General features: G+C 45.3%; 2 protein-coding genes and 2 pseudogenes across 2 annotated transcripts; 3 read left to right on the plus strand and 1 right to left on the minus strand.

Annotated features, from left to right (window-relative positions):
* Positions 1 to 754: 754 nt before the first annotated feature.
* On the plus strand, positions 755 to 2,275 carry LOC133919521 (heavy metal-associated isoprenylated plant protein 45-like; annotated as a pseudogene).
* A 3,202-nt stretch (positions 2,276 to 5,477) lies between these two features.
* Positions 5,478 to 10,595, plus strand: LOC133918042 (tobamovirus multiplication protein 3-like; annotated as a pseudogene).
* A 541-nt stretch (positions 10,596 to 11,136) lies between these two features.
* Positions 11,137 to 12,292, plus strand: LOC133919522 (uncharacterized). The gene has a single exon (XM_062363941.1). It carries the CDS (start codon positions 11,268 to 11,270, stop codon positions 11,964 to 11,966), a length of 699 nt encoding a protein of 232 aa, XP_062219925.1. The 5' UTR covers positions 11,137 to 11,267; the 3' UTR covers positions 11,967 to 12,292.
* A 1,885-nt stretch (positions 12,293 to 14,177) lies between these two features.
* LOC133917663 (cytosolic sulfotransferase 15-like) lies at positions 14,178 to 15,571 on the minus strand. Its single transcript, XM_062361541.1, has one exon. The coding sequence runs from the start codon at positions 15,474 to 15,476 to the stop codon at positions 14,490 to 14,492; it is 987 nt and encodes a 328-aa protein (XP_062217525.1). The 5' UTR covers positions 15,477 to 15,571; the 3' UTR covers positions 14,178 to 14,489.

Consider the following 15,571-nt stretch of genomic DNA (forward strand, 5'->3'; position numbering starts at 1 on the left):
GACTATTCAATGAGTTGATCTTCAATCTTCAATGGTTGCAACCTTCTCTGGTTGAAAAGCTACATTGTGTATCATTCTTCTATCACCGAACCATCCGGTGTGTTGTTCTATTTTGCCTTCCGAGCAGAAACACTCGAGTGAGTGCTCGAGCCTCAGCACCGGACTATCCGGTGAGAAAAAAATCTATTAGAACTTCTCTAATTCAACTAAACTTTATCTCGGCTATGGTGATTTATTTATGTATTGAATCTATAAGATCTACTAAAACATATACTTACAAACATATTAATCCTATTAACTATATTATTATTAATCATTAAAATCATAATTATAACTTAATAAGATCATTTTCGCTAAACAATTTTACTTTCTTTCTCTGTCTGGATCAAATCTGCCTGCGGGCTAAAGAAAAAAGAATCACCAATAAGTTATCACTCTGGGTTCGGCTATACAACAACATAGCAGTATGGCACAGTGGCAAGATACAGCCCAGGCTAGCGACTGAAAACGACGAGACTCGGACCAAAAATCTCATCCCCGGCCGGATGCTTCAGAGATAGAAATGGCATTGTTCCTCCCCCAACATGTTGAGGCCATCCCCGGCCAACAAATTTAATTCCCAGGAATCATATTTGTTCGCCGTGCATCGGTGCATATATCCCCTCGTCTTGGGAGGCATCGATCCCAAAAGCAACCATATATGCTTTGGCATCTGCAATGCTCGTGCATGTTGATCACTTGATCTCCCCAGCTTGCTGTGCGTTTAGCCTTCCTTCAGAGTGGTATTTATGTGCCTCAGAGTCTCTGCACTCCTCCTGCACCCATCCTCACCGGGCGGTTCATACGCCGCCTGAAAAATGCTACGCTTCTGGAGGACGCAGAGGAGCACTACCTTATCGAACGCCTTGTCTGCGAGTAAACAAATTGTTGCATGAGAGGACGGTATAGTTTTTGTTGCTTCAGTTTGCGTTTTATTTGTGTTTTGTGACCAAGATCGTGGAGATGAACGTTCATATGGACTGCGACGGCTTACGAGAAGCGAGTGAGAAAGGCCATGTCCGGGATCGAAGGCACGCGCGCGCAGATATATAATTCCTTCATCTTGTTCTGACAGAAACGACGAAATGCAGGCTCAAGTATGGCATGCGCATGCTGATGTTGCTTTGTGCCGGGGTGAGCACGGTGGAGATCGACATGGACAGGCAGAAGGTGACGGTAACGGGGTACGTGGACCGGCGGGAGGTGCTCCGTGCGGCGCGGCGGACAGGCAGGGCGGCGGCCGGAGTTCTGGCCGTGGCCCTACGACGGCGAGTACTACCCGTTCGCGATCCAGTACCTGGAGGACGACACCTACATGGCCACCAACAAGTACTACCGCCACGGCTACAACGACCCGATGGTGGGATTCTACCCCTGCCACGCCTTCACGCACGTTCTCGACGACGACGCGCTTGCCGTCTTCCACGAGGACAACGTCCACGCCTGCACCCTAATGTGATGCATGGAACCTAACTGATTAACTGAACAAAATAATGGTTTCCTACTTGCAAGCCACAAGGTAATCCCATCTAGGATGGGAATGATCAAGTTAGGCTTCCGCTCAATAACATTCAGCCATCAAAAGCCACTTCAGCTTGGAAGAAAAAAAAAACTGCTGCTGCAAAAAGTTCAGCTTGTTTGGCGCCTGTTGCTAGTGTCAGTCAACATTCACCTTTGCCACTGGACTGGAATCATTGGACAACAGAGAGAGCGGAAAAGGAGGCACTGTTCAAATTGTCCAATGGTCCGGCCAAAAGTGATTATCCATGAACTTCTGGCATGAGTATGTTCCTAATGCTGGTGTGGGGAAAAATATATTAAGCCATATGCATGCCAGGGATAAATTATGTCAGAATATACCTTATCCTGAAACGCTAAGGCAGGTATGACTGGTGGATTTTGCATACGGCAAGCAGAGGTTATAATATTTGTAAACTTGTGCTGGGCAATGATCCAATAGCCCAAAAATAGATCCACAAAGAAGGTTAGCCCAATTGTTTGTAATAGAACAAATTGTAATTTGTGCATGCCACCAAGAGGGAATTTACCTAGGGGTCACGAGTGGCCGAGCTCATCCACTTGCTTCATTTTCACACTCTCTCTACCTGGGTCCACATAACCTTAGCCTTGGAGAACTCCTTAGGTGAAGCCCCACGGTCCATTCTGTTCGGTGTAATAAACAATTTTCTCCAACAACTTGTTTCCTCAAAAAATATTGTAAACTTGATAAGACATTAGCAGCCATGTTCAAATATAGCAAAAGTACACCAAGTACTTGCCCTCTCTTGAGGAAATGTGAGATGTTCTGAACACCGAAACTTTGAAAACTATGTTCACTGATTCGTTTTGTCAGGGAATATGTGCTAACGGTGACACAAAATCAGCATTGGATCGACGATACGAACGTATAGGCAATTTGATCCGCTTGACACCATCCATTTGGGAGGAGTGTTCTTGTTCAGTTTCACAAGTCTGTCAGCCAGTAGCTCCCTCTGAACTTTCAGCATTTTCTCCGTCTAAACAGCATCACCTCAAGTTCTTAATCCCATCACCAATCACCTTGGAACAATTCACGAATTACCTAACAGCATGATCTCATCTCCTACGGTACTGGTATACCAACAACAACAATGCAGCAAATGCCGTAGCATGTCAGATATACAAAAGTTCGTTCATCAGGCTTGACCAACATGGTAACATGCTCCAGTTTTTGTGGTAGGTTCGAGGCTGTTCGGGTATATTTTACGGAAACAAAACGCGAAATGCATCGAGCAATCACGGTGCAGAATCCCCAGCCCGGACGTGAATGCATCATCTGCTCGTTGTCAACTCCCCAGTCCGGACGGCGTCCAATTTTTTGTTGAAACGAACAGGCAGGAAATATATCTATTATATTAAATAAGAAGGGAAGTTTGAGACCGACTAAGGTACATGTCAGAAGACGAGGCAAAAAAATAAAAACATAAAAAACACAATAAAGAGCATGGCAAGCGCAGCAAGCTCAGAGCATCGTTAGTTACATCGGCTCCAATGGAGCGAGGTGCTTCGCTCCCCCAATAGCCCACAATCTATACTCCTCTTTGATTCTGGCAATCGTCGCCATCACGGTAGAAGCCTTGTGGTTGAAAATTCTTGCATTTCGCTTGTTCCACAGGGTCCAGGTCACTAGAATTAGTATGGATCTCACTGCTTTTTTTGGGTGTCTAGGGACTCCGTGATGTCGGACCACCAGGCGTGCACCGAATCTAACAGATTCCAAGAGGTCAGGTCAATCGCCGTCATTGAGAGCCAATGCTCAATGGAGACCCATATCCGATGTATTGGGCATTTCCGTTTAGAAATAGAAGCTTTTTCGTCTGTTGAATCTGCAGTCAGCGAAAATATCCAGCACCGTCTCTCGAGTGTGCCAGCATAGGGGACAGTAGACGTTGTTGTTCCACTATCATCTGGCAAGCCTATCGGACGTCCAAAGGCGATTCTGAAGGGCGATCCATGCGAAGAATTTACACTTTGGGGGTGCCCAAACTGACTAGACTAGCGTATTGAAGTTGGTTTCAATGGATCTGATGAATTACGCCTTATACACAGCGGTTGTCGTATACTCCCCTGTGTCAGAGAGCTTCCAAACGATGGCATCTTGGCAGTCCGCTTGTAGCTAGACGGCATTTACCTGCACCCATAGTTGAACGATCTGCTGGAGGGCTGGAGGTTCAGATAATTTGTCGGAAAGTCATGCAGCTAGGAATCCTGATCCAAGGCTTTCTTCACAGACTTATTCCTATTTTTAGAGATGTTGTAGACGTTAGGTGCCATGTCTTTTGGCATGCAGCCACTGAGCCAAGCTGCATGCCAAAAATTGGTCTTGGAACCTTCCCCGAGGATGACTTGTGGTACTTGTGGTCACACGGAATGTCCATGCCAACCTATGACTTGTGGTCGGATTTCCATTCCTGCCAGAGCCATCTAAGCCGTATAGCCCTTGCGAACCCCTATAGGTCTTGGATGCCTAAGCCTCCCGAGCTTGTAGGCCGTATGGAGCGCTTCCAGTTGACCTTGCACTTACCCCCGTAATAACCTCATTGCCTACCCACAAGAACTGCTTCTTTTTTTATCGATTAGATCAAGTGTCCCTTTTGGCACCTATAATGCGGTGAGGAAGTAGACCGGCTGGGAGGATAGGACCAACTTTACTAACGTCAAGCGCCCTACCGATGTCAGATTCTTGCCTCTCCACATTGACATTTTGCCCACAGCTTTGTCGAGCAGCGGCTGAAAGTGGATCTTGCATAGTCTCCGGAGTGAGAGTGGCAGGCCAAGGTATTTGATCAAGAAGTGCGAGCGCACAACAGGGAGACTTCCGAGAGCATGGTCAAGGTTGATGCCATCGCATCTTATTGGCGCAACAATTGTTTTTTGAAGGTTCATCCGTAGCCCAGTGGCATTGCCGAAACAGTGCACGATTCGCGCGAGGGAGTCAACATCCTCCCGACTCGGCGAGGCGAAGATCGCCGCGTCATCAGCATAAAGCAAGGTTCTCAGCCTAGCCGATCTCCCTCGGAGCGGGGACAAGAGGTCTTCCTCCGTTGCTTTGTCCAGGATACTGTTCAGTGGGTCAATCACCAGAATGAAAAGTATGGGCGATAGCGGGTCACCTTGTCTGAGGCCCCTGTCGTGCTGTATGGTGGGGGATGCCATTCGTAAGGATACGCGATGTCAAAGTTGAGAGTAGCAGAGTAACCTAATCGTGCCATTTGTGAGGGAAACCTTTTTCTTTGCATGAGTACAAGAAGATAGTCCCAGCGGACGGAGTCAAAGGCCTTAGAAATATCCAGTTTGAAGAGAAGCGTCGGGGTTTTGGTCTGGTGAAGGCAAGGACAGACCCCGAACATACATGTAGTTATCGTGAATACTGCGTCGCTTGATGAACGCGCTTTGGCTCTGTGAGGTAATGGAGTCCATATGAGGGGACAGACATAGGGCCATGATCTTGGAGATGATTTTGACCACAGCATGGATCAGGCTAATTGGTTTGTAGTCTGTCACTCTTTCTGTGCTTTCTTTTTTCGGGATTAGGGTAATGTTAGCTGTGTTGATTAAGGCTAGCAGGGAGCATCGAAGGCTATGGAAAGCGTCCATTACCGCGATGAGGTCTTCCCTAACAATTGACCAGCAGTGGTCGTGAGAAACATGCCGTGCACATTGAGATGAAAACAATAGGACCGCGTCGCATTAATCAAAAGAAAAACCAAACTGAGTGCTGATCTTAGCCGACTCAGCCAACAAATTAATTAATTAATCGATTAATTAGTGCCTTAATCAATACAAGCATGGGTATAAACAGAGCGGCAGCCCCACGACCAACAGCAGGACACCGACCTGTGTTGTGCTCCCGTCGGATCCTCTGTAGTAACTACATATACATTAATAGTCACTACTACATGGGCGGGCGGATCCTGCAAAGGATCCCGACAGGAGAAGGACATAGATCCTCTGTTAATGCATTTGCAGTTAGCATCTGTGTTCATTGTGCTCCCCTGTTCGACGACGAAAGTAGCACGAGCCGCTCATACAAATCCACGCTGTCTGTTGCCGCTAAATCCCGCAAGCCTACCCACGGATTTCCGCTCGGAGGAAGGGGGCCTTTTGTATTGTCTTTCCGAAGGATCTCACCAGGCGGTGATGGCGCTGGCGCCGGCACCCCTGCCGACGCCGGGCCCCTGCCGGTAGCCATCGCGGGTGGTGGGAGCACGTGAACGGCTCGCCAGTGTGGCAGGATGGGATCTTCTGCACCCTCGCCATCCTCTACGGCCTTGTTGCCGCTTCCTCCATCGTAAACACCTCGCCACCACCTACCTTTTTATTAAGGGAAAATTGGAAAAATGCCACTGCACCAAAAAAAAAATGCCACTATTCATATGTCACTGACATAGCGGCATTTTCACTGTGCAGTGGCATTTTTACTAATGCACCTGCGCAACGCCATTGGGGAAATAATAAAGACGCGGACTTTCAGAATTCTGCGTCGAGATGTTTACTTAGCCACTAGGCAGGCCGTGACGGTAAAAGGAGTCGAATCGTCAAAGGAATAAGCCTGTGCCCCAACTAGGTCGATGCCTTGGTTGCATGGCCGGAGAATAAAGATTTGATTTTTTTTTTTCCTATTTGACAGGAGTACCATAAATTTGTCATATCGCGGTGAGAGATTTTAGGTTTGGAATAAAGAGAGGTTTCTTATTAGCTTTATGCCTTGAGAATACCGGTGTTTTGCATCCGAACCTCGTGAAAGCTGACAATGAGTACGAATATATACAGACATTTAGATCAATCAAGATGAAAATCGTGATTCGGATTAGAGAGAGATAGTTGGACAATGACTTGTGCTTACTTGTCAATGCTCATCTTTCTGATACATGGAAATCTTTCTTTATAGACAGTGCAGGACAAGAATGTGTGCATAGCATCTGAATATTTGCATGAAGTAAGAGTACAAATATCTTATGTTATACCTGTGGTTGACATGAAACGCTCACTGTTTATAGAATAAATTTAGTACTTGAGTAACAGAAGCAGTGACTGTAATGTGCCATTCAGATCCAAGTTGCCAGAATACAGCCCAGAGTTCCTAAATATGGATGGACAACGCAAAAGGTCTTCCAGTTCCTGAATTTCGTAGTCAATGGGGGTACACGGTTCAACCTTAATTGGATAAATATTTTTGCATGCTATCTATTTTTTTTAAGAAAACGAACAATCTACATGCTCACCTGTCTAATGCTAATCTTGCCGTGTTGCAAATCTACAGTCAGATGTTCTATCTTTGCTTTCCGTCGCCAAGTGCAACAAGTGGACACAGTGTCAAAATCAATAACCAAATTGGTCCTTATTTCAGAAGTTACAAAGGGGTGAGACAGGGTGACCCACTTTCACCCTTCTTGTTTAACTTGGCCGCAGAATATTTGACCAAGATGATTCATGCTGCTCAAAGAAGCAAAAAAATTACTGGTCTTGTGTTGCATTTACTGGAGGATGGCATTGTTGTTCTGCAATATGCTGATGACACCATTTTGTGCATTGAAAATGATATTGAGAAAGCTACAAACCTTAAGTTGTTGCTCTATATGTACATATAAGTTAATGTCTGGTTTAAAGATAAACTTTCTAAAGAGTGAAGTTCTGATGATTGGTGGTAATAATGAACTTCTGGAAACATATGCTAATCTCTTTCACTGTCAGATTGGATACTTCCCAATCAAATATCTGGGTGTGCCTATCAGCCCTAGTAGGTTTCATATTGTTGATTGGATCAATGTTGAAGAAAAAATCTATAAAAAGCTTGATGTGTGGAAAGGAAATTTGTTATCCATTGGAGGCAGAGTGATTCTTATTAATACTAGCCTTTCCAATGTGCCTATATATCACATGTCTATGTATCTCTTACCGAAGACTGTTATCAAGAATATAAATAAGGCAAGAAGAAGGTTTTTCTGGCAGGGGGGTGGGACAAAAAAGAAATATCATCTGGTTAAATGGGCCCTGATCTGTACTCCTAAGAAAAAAGGTGGTTTGGGCATTAAAAATCTTTCTGCTATGAATTTCGCACTTTTGTGTAAATGGTGGTGGAAGTTAGAAGAGAAAGAGGGCATCTGGCAACAAATTATCAGGAAGAAGTATCTGTCTTCTTCTTTGCTGGTTAATGTTAGACACAAGCAAGGAGACTCCCCCTGTTGGAGTGATCTTCTCAAAGTAAAAGATTTATACCTCCAAGGGAGGAGATGCATAGTGGGAAATGGGCAAACTACCAGATTCTGGGAAGATGCTTGGGTGACCCCAAAACCTTTATGTGCTCTTTTCACAGATGTTTATGAGATCTGTGTTGATTCTGATATTCTGGTCTGCCAAGCTTTTTTAAAGAATTGGAATTTGGAATTTAGGAGATAGCTAAATAGTGAACTTTCTGACCAATGGTCCTTTATTAAAAATTTGGTGGCTCAGATCAATTTGTCTGACTCTGAGGATGTGGTCTCTTGGTCTTTTGAGAAGAAGGGTCGTTTCACTATAAAATCTATGTATAAGTGGTTGATGAAGAGTTATCCCAATAAGTCTTTTAATCACATTTGGAAGGCAAAGGTTCCTCAGAAAATCAAAATCTTTTTATGGCTATTAGAACAGCATGCTCTACTGACTAAAGACAATATGATTAAGAGAAAGTGGACTGGTAATGGCACTTGTTACTTTTGTACTCAACAGGAATCATGTGTGCATTTATTTTTCCTTTGCCCAGTTGCTAAATCTGTTTGGAGTTTCGTGGCTTCCTTTCTTGGGGCTAATACTATTCCTAATTCTGTTCAGCAATATTATGTGTGGGTTCGATCTTGGTTAAGCCAAGGGCAAGTGTTTCATGTGGTTGGGCTGGCAGCAATATGCTGGGCTATTTGGAAAGCTAGGAATAAAACATGTTTTGAGAAAAAACTCATTCGTGATCCTAGTGAAATTATTTTTCATTCATGCTCTTTTTTGAAAATTTGGGCAGAGCTGTTAAAAGGTATGGATAAGGATGAGCTGATGAAAGGTGCTCAAGGGCTTCTCAGCACCGTTTTGGATGTTTTGTCTTCGCAGCAACGACAGATGCCTCCTTCTTTGTTGATTCCCAGTTCTTCAGTCGTGATCTCTGAGGTTAATGCGGACGCGGGCACCTCCAACTCGCCAGACGTTGATGAACTCGCTAATTAGTTTTACTCTGTTCATCTGTGCCTCTCGGTCTTTTGTCTCTCTGATACATGATTAAACTTGGCAGTTCCTTTCTTAGAGTTTCCTCTTTGTCCTGGTTACTCTTTGGTCTGTAAATATTGAAGTTCTCTCGCTCTATCCCTTCAGTCAGGGCTGTAATCGACACTGCTAAGTACGTTGATCCGTTACCTGGTAATGGAAATGGGGTTTCCCCGTTATCAAAAAAAAAAAAGTGCAACAAGTGGACCCTCTGGTTCGGATGCCTTAACTTTCTCCTGTAATGTAAATGAAAATTTTCATTTGATCGACCGGAATTAAATTCCTCATGTTCATGTTCATTTTCATTTCAGATCTTTCAGCATGTTATTCTTGATCTTCCAGGGCTTGCATTCTTCACTACTTAATGCTTGCACTTTTCTGGGCTGAGATACTTTATCAAGCGCGTGGTCTAGTAACTGATGGACTTCGATCAGGTTTCTACACGGTTAATAGTGTAGTTTACGCGTTGCAGGTAAAGCATGTTGTTTCTAAGTGTTCGCTGCTAGTTAAATTTGTACCAATTTTGCACGGATTGTTTATACTGAACAATATTACACAAGCAACAGACAACATATTTTCTTTGGAATTTATGTTATTTCACATTATTCTGAAACCAATTGGAACCGTGAATTTCATTGAAATTAGGTACAATGGGAAAGACCTCTGTAAGTTAGAAAAGTGTAATGTGAATATAGATATACTTACTAACACAAATATGAAGTTGTTAGTAGCAAATAGAAATAATGGACGAAGTTAAAAGGAAATAGCTCTGTTTGTCATCGAATCATTTCGTCGCACTTTCTGGTTGTCTTTTATGGATGAGTGCTTAGTGTTATAACTAAATATGGTTACTCTTGTTTGTCTTCAACATGAGTTCTTCTCACTTCAACTGTTTGTCTCTTTATATTTTAGCTATTATGTTGTTCATAGCATACTCATGAAGATATCTCTCTTCAGGGTTTTATGTGGCTCTGTTTGTGGTGGAATCCAAATCATTCTATGCTAGTCCTTTGGAAGTTATTCATTGCAGGTCTTTCCTTTTCCGCTGCCCTGGGTTTTCTGCTCTATGGAGGAAGGTAAGATCAAATGTAAAGTTTTGAACTGTGATGCATATGGAATTTTTGTATCTTGTTAGCCAAATGGACCACTTAGGCTAGTTGCAAACCATGTACCACAGAAGTTTGAAATCTAATTATTTTGTACTTCAGTACTTGAAATGATCTTCATTAGTTCAGGTTTTGATGTAGCTAATTATATACAGCTATCACTCTGCGTTGAAAGATACTTATATGGTCCTGATTTGATTGGGCAGGCTTTTCCTCATGCTGAAACATTTTCCCATCGAGTCAAAAGGGAGGCAACAAAAGCTGAGAGAGGTCGGCAGAGTTGCCGCTATATGTTTCTGTTGTTTCATGGCACGATGTGTAATGGTAAGGATTTATGTTCTCTGATCGTTGTGCGCTTGTGCAAGTTCAACTCTCAACCGCTCATTTAAACTTCTATTGCATATGTTGTGCAGATGTGTTTCAATGCATTCGATAAAGACGCTGACCTTGACGTTCTTGATCATCCTTTCTGCAAAGCATGCTCTACCTTTGTAACTTAGTTCTTCCACTGTTTATACTGAAATGATCTTTTCCAGTTTGGTAACTCCAAATTGATGTCCACTACACTACTATAACTCGATGTTCTACTGTTCTTATCTTCTTGCTCTGCAGCTTGTCGAAATTCTTCCTTCATATCTTGTCTTTTACGTTCTGAGAAGGATTCCTGCAAATATCCGGCGCTAGTTTTTTCTTCTTTTTTCCGGCAACGAATATATCTTAATCCAACAATTCACCTTCTTCCTTCTATATCCTATCACCAACGCCCTATTCTTCTTCTTGCTTTGTCTTAGCCACTTCGCCCCCGCGTCACCCACCTCCACAAGTCTTAGGCAACGTCTGGATCTGTCGCCGCACTAACCAATCCATTTCGAGTTCCCTCACCGTCAACCCCACCACCATCCATCTGCCACCCACTACTTTGGCGGCACCACAGTTGCCACACCACAGCCCACCGTTGGTCCGGTCGCCACCATCCTACATCTAACCTCAGAGTCACCGGTGAACCCTGAACCTTAACCCCTCTTCTAAACTTATCGGCATTCATACGGAAGCCTGAATTCGCTTGAAAAATTAACATCAACGTGCAACTGAATGTAGCAGCATCCACTGATGTTCGATCAAACATCCATAAATTTCAGTAAAAAAATTTGAATGGGAAACTGCTGGTGCGGATGCGGCGCCGGGCGCCGCCGCCGGCCCATGAGGCAGAGACGCGGATCTAGCCACCTACCACACCTACCACCAAACCAGCCTGGGTTTCAGTTTTCCTCCACCAAACTCCGCCGTCGCTCTGTTCTTGCCAAACTCAAAAGCCTTCGCAATCTCCGCGGCGCAACGCAAACCCTAGCCGCCACCATGGCCTTCCTTCCCTCTACCGCTGCCATCTCCCTCCGCGCCCACCTCTACCTAGGCTCCTCCTCCCGGCGCCGCTCCGTCCTCCCCACTGCCGTCAATTCCACAGCCAACTCCAACTCCACATCTCCGCACCCCATCCTTTCCTCCCTCCGCCTCGCGGCCTCCGCCGCCGTCCTCCTCGCGGCCACCGCCCCGGCAATCGCTTGCACCCCGTCCCTGCCCGTGTCCACGCCCCCACCGACCGCACTAACGGCTACGGTCTCCCCTGACGACCCCATCCCCGACGACGACTCCCACCCCTTTGAGAAGCTCATCGCCGAGACTGCCGCGCTCGTCCGCTTCGGCGGTGGGGACCTCGCGCGCGCGCGCCTCTCATCCGCTGCCTTCGGGAGCGACGAGATATGCGCACGCCTCCTCGCGGCGCAGGCGCTGTTCGTGGACGGCAAGGTGGAGGAGGCGATCGCCGACTTCGAGGAGCTCGCGCGGGAGGACCCCGGCGACTACCGCCCCCTGTTCTGCCAGGGCATGCTGTACTTCGCTCTGGGCAGGACGGAGGAATCGGTTTCGGTGCTCGTGCGCTGCCGCGAGGTTGCCGGCGGCAAATTCGACCCCGATTTCACAATGGTTTCCTCGCCGGCCGATGCGGCGGTGGCGGACGCGGAATCGGGGTGCAGAGAAGGTGGAGGCAGCGGCGCTTGAGCCGGTGAAGGTGCGAGCGGACTCTGGAGCGGACGCGGGATCTAAATAAGGTAGCATTTTGGTCTCTTCTTGTGAAGGGTAACTACAGATCAGAGCTCATGCTCTGATGATACGGGTAGAGAAAAATTCGAAACGGCGATGCCTGTCTTGCTATTCTGATTCGTAGGATGCGTGTATTAGATGTGCATTTTACATGACCTGATAATAAATTGAAGCGATCATGAGAAGGTGATGCTTTCAAGGGCGAACATGTATTTTTCTCTTTTTGTCACCGATTAATGTGATAATTTTGTGACCTTGAATGAACTTGGAGACCCCTTTTAACATTCAAATATTAAGATAATAGATTAAAGCGATTGTGAGAAGGTGAATGTGATCGCTTTCAATCTTGATGATGAGCACTTCAATTTGAGTGATAATCTCATTCCTGTTTTCTAGAAGCCCTAGATTTGGTCCTTGTATGCTCAAATTCCCCGCCCCTTCCAGTATCACGATGAATCTGATATAAATTTACCAATCAAGCAATACACTATTCAATGCTTATGTAATTGTGTTTACCTTCTGATGCCTTGCCTGATCTAAAAGCCCACGATCAACCTGCAAGTGGTTAAGCTGTCCTGCATTCGGCTCCAAACTCCGAACAAGCTCTTCATTTTGCCATCAGAAACTGCAGCAAGCGGTGTACTGGATGGCTACTTGCTTGAAAACTACTGTTTTCTCGTCGGAAAAAAAGGAACAGGGAACTGCGGTTTTGAAGATGATGGTTGTGAGAGGTGAAAAATGCAAAAACCCCCCAAAAGTCATTTGGATTTTGACTTTCCCCCTAAAAATTGTTGTTACAAAAAAAAACCCACCAAAAGACTTTGTTGCAAAAAACCTCCCAAAAATTCAAAAAAAAATCACAAAACAATTTTAAAAAAACTAGAGATAATTCTAAGACCTTATGTGAATTTTTTTTTCAAAAATAATATCCTTTGCATCATATTTCATGAAGAGGAAGTTTAGAAAGAAAAAAAAAGAAAAATGTGCAGCTCATTTATTAACTCATTTTATTTTAACTTTGTCATGTCTATCATTATTTTTCCTACACAAATAATTGTTTAAGTAAACTAATAAAAGTGGTTTCACTAATTTTGGGGGTGTTATGGATTAGTTATGAATTAATCTATCTGCAACACATTTACTCAATCCTGCACGTTACAATAACTATTTCAAGATTTCATGTATTTTTAGAAGATAGAGGATCATGTAAGAAGACTAAAAAAATTTGTTTCATGATTTTTGGATTAGTAAATAATTAACTATGCATTTAACTCGAATTAATAAATGAGCTGTATGTTTTTCTTTTTTTTCAAACTTACTCTCCATGCAATATGATGCAAATGATATTATTTTTGAAAACAATTTTCTCAAAAAGTCTTAGAATTGTCTCTAGTTTTTTTCACAATTTTTTTGTGATTTTTTTAATTTTTTTGAATTTTTGGGAGTGTTTTTTAATAAAACCAAACATTTAGAGGGTTTTTTCAACAAAATAATTTTTGAAGGGAAAGTTAAAATCTAAGTGACTTTTGGAGGATTTTGCATTTTTCCCTTGTGAGAGAGATTAGCAAGGTAGGATCATTAAATGGGCAAGGAGACTCTGCATTTACTAATATTGGCTCTGGTCGGGCACGACAAGAACTACTGTGATTTAAGTATTTACTAACTATTTTCTCTATCTAAGACTATCTTCAACTATATTCTCTTAATTTTATTCTTTTTTCGATTCCCTTTCCTATTCTTATTCTCTTTATTTTCTCTCATCTCCAACAATTTTCTTTTGAGGGGAATCGCGAAGGGAAAAAAGAGAGAATCCTGTCCTGAAGGGAATAACCTTGAAAATCCCTTCGTGACGGGAACCTTGAAGGAAAATCATTAGAGCATTAAAGGGAACGAAAATCCCGTTGTGAAGGAATCTGACCCCGAAGAAAAACCTTTGGAGATAGTGTAATAAATTACTTGTTCAAGTATCAGGTTCCGTACTCAACGGAGCATGTATCATCGAGCTGAGCTCTTTGCAGCCCTGTGTAGATTTGAGCAAAGCTCATACTGCACCGGAGCTCGGCCTGAGTTCCTACAGCCCCACAAATTATGGCTTAATCCCAGGTCATTTTGCTGAAGACAATTTTCACATATTATTTCACTTACTTGTCAGTCAGTTTTTTAGGATGATATTATTTTCATTACTGACAAAGTGCATCACATATTACAAACTTAAAATGATGTGAAATTTTTATTCTGCCTCAGACCAAGAAGGCTTAAACCTAGGAACCATAGGCACGTCTACGTCCACGCGTGGCAACGAAGCCACAGCGTGTCCTGGGCTAAGGCAAACCAGAGCCAAGCCCATGCATGAATACAAACTGGAGCAAGAGAAGCACAGAATTAATTGTTGCGAGACACTGAAACAGAGCACAGTTGAAGACCTGCACGTACGTAGTTGGTGATCCGCACGGGCGCGAGGCGTCACCTCCATCAGTTGATTCAGTTGCGGGTCAGAGAGAGCCCAGATCCTCGCAGCTTCTCCTCCACGACGCCGTCAAGCCTCCCCGCCATTTCCGCCGTCATGTGCGCTTTCCAGTCCCCGACCTCCCCCTTCCGGAAGAAGGCTGAGTTCTTGAACGACCAACTGTCTGTCCCGTGCATCCCGTCCCGGTTGGCCTCGACGCTCCTCATCCGTTCCATGCTGCACAGCGCCACGACAGCCTCGGGGGCGCCTCTCGCCGCCTCCTCGTCGGTGAACGGGCAGCCGAGGAACTCCGCCAGCCGCCTCACGCTCCCAACGGCGTCCTCCTTCAGGTGCTCGTACCGGAGGAACATCACCTCCTCCGGCCTCGCCACGCTCTCCCAATACTCGGCCATGTGGTCCCACACCGGCCCGAACCCTGTCACACCGTCGCAGTACAGGTCGAACGCCTCGGCGAACGGTGTCACGGAGGACACTGCCGGTTTGATCTCGTTGAGGTAGTGATGGAGCGAGACAAATGCGTCCTTGGGGTCTCGACACAGGTAGACGATGCGGCACCCCGACTCCTGCACGGACGCCGGCAAGGACGATAACGGCGTGTGCACGGCCAAGACGCGCGGAGACGGCATATCTTCGAGGAGCGGACCGGGCGGTGCTGAGCCGTGATTCTCGTAGAGGGAGTGCAGGAACGGCACCAGCTCGTGGGGGCTGGAGATGAGGAGTGGGTGCTGCGCGTCGGCCAGCCCGTGGCGGCCGCGGTGCACGACGCAGAAAGCGAGCGCCTTGAGCCACGTTATGCCGGACTTGGGCATGGAGGCGAGGATGACATCGGTCGGTCGGGCGACGAACGTGTCCCGCATGGCCAGCGTCGGCGCCATCAGATTCTCCGGGTACCAGAAGCCGTCGTACTTCCGGTACGGGAAGCTCCCTTGGCCCAGGAGGGAGGCCGCCAGCTCCTCGTACTTGGCGAAGGCGTTTGGGCATCCGTTCTCGCCGACGACCATCCCGTCGTGGCTTGTTTGTGACTTGCTTTGAGAACAATGGCTGCTGCTCTAACTTGCATATATACACTGCTACAAACTTTTCTTGTGATTTAAGC

Source organism: Phragmites australis, chromosome 5 (genome assembly GCF_958298935.1).
Source record: "Phragmites australis chromosome 5, lpPhrAust1.1, whole genome shotgun sequence".
Classification (NCBI taxonomy): domain Eukaryota; kingdom Viridiplantae; phylum Streptophyta; class Magnoliopsida; order Poales; family Poaceae; genus Phragmites; species Phragmites australis.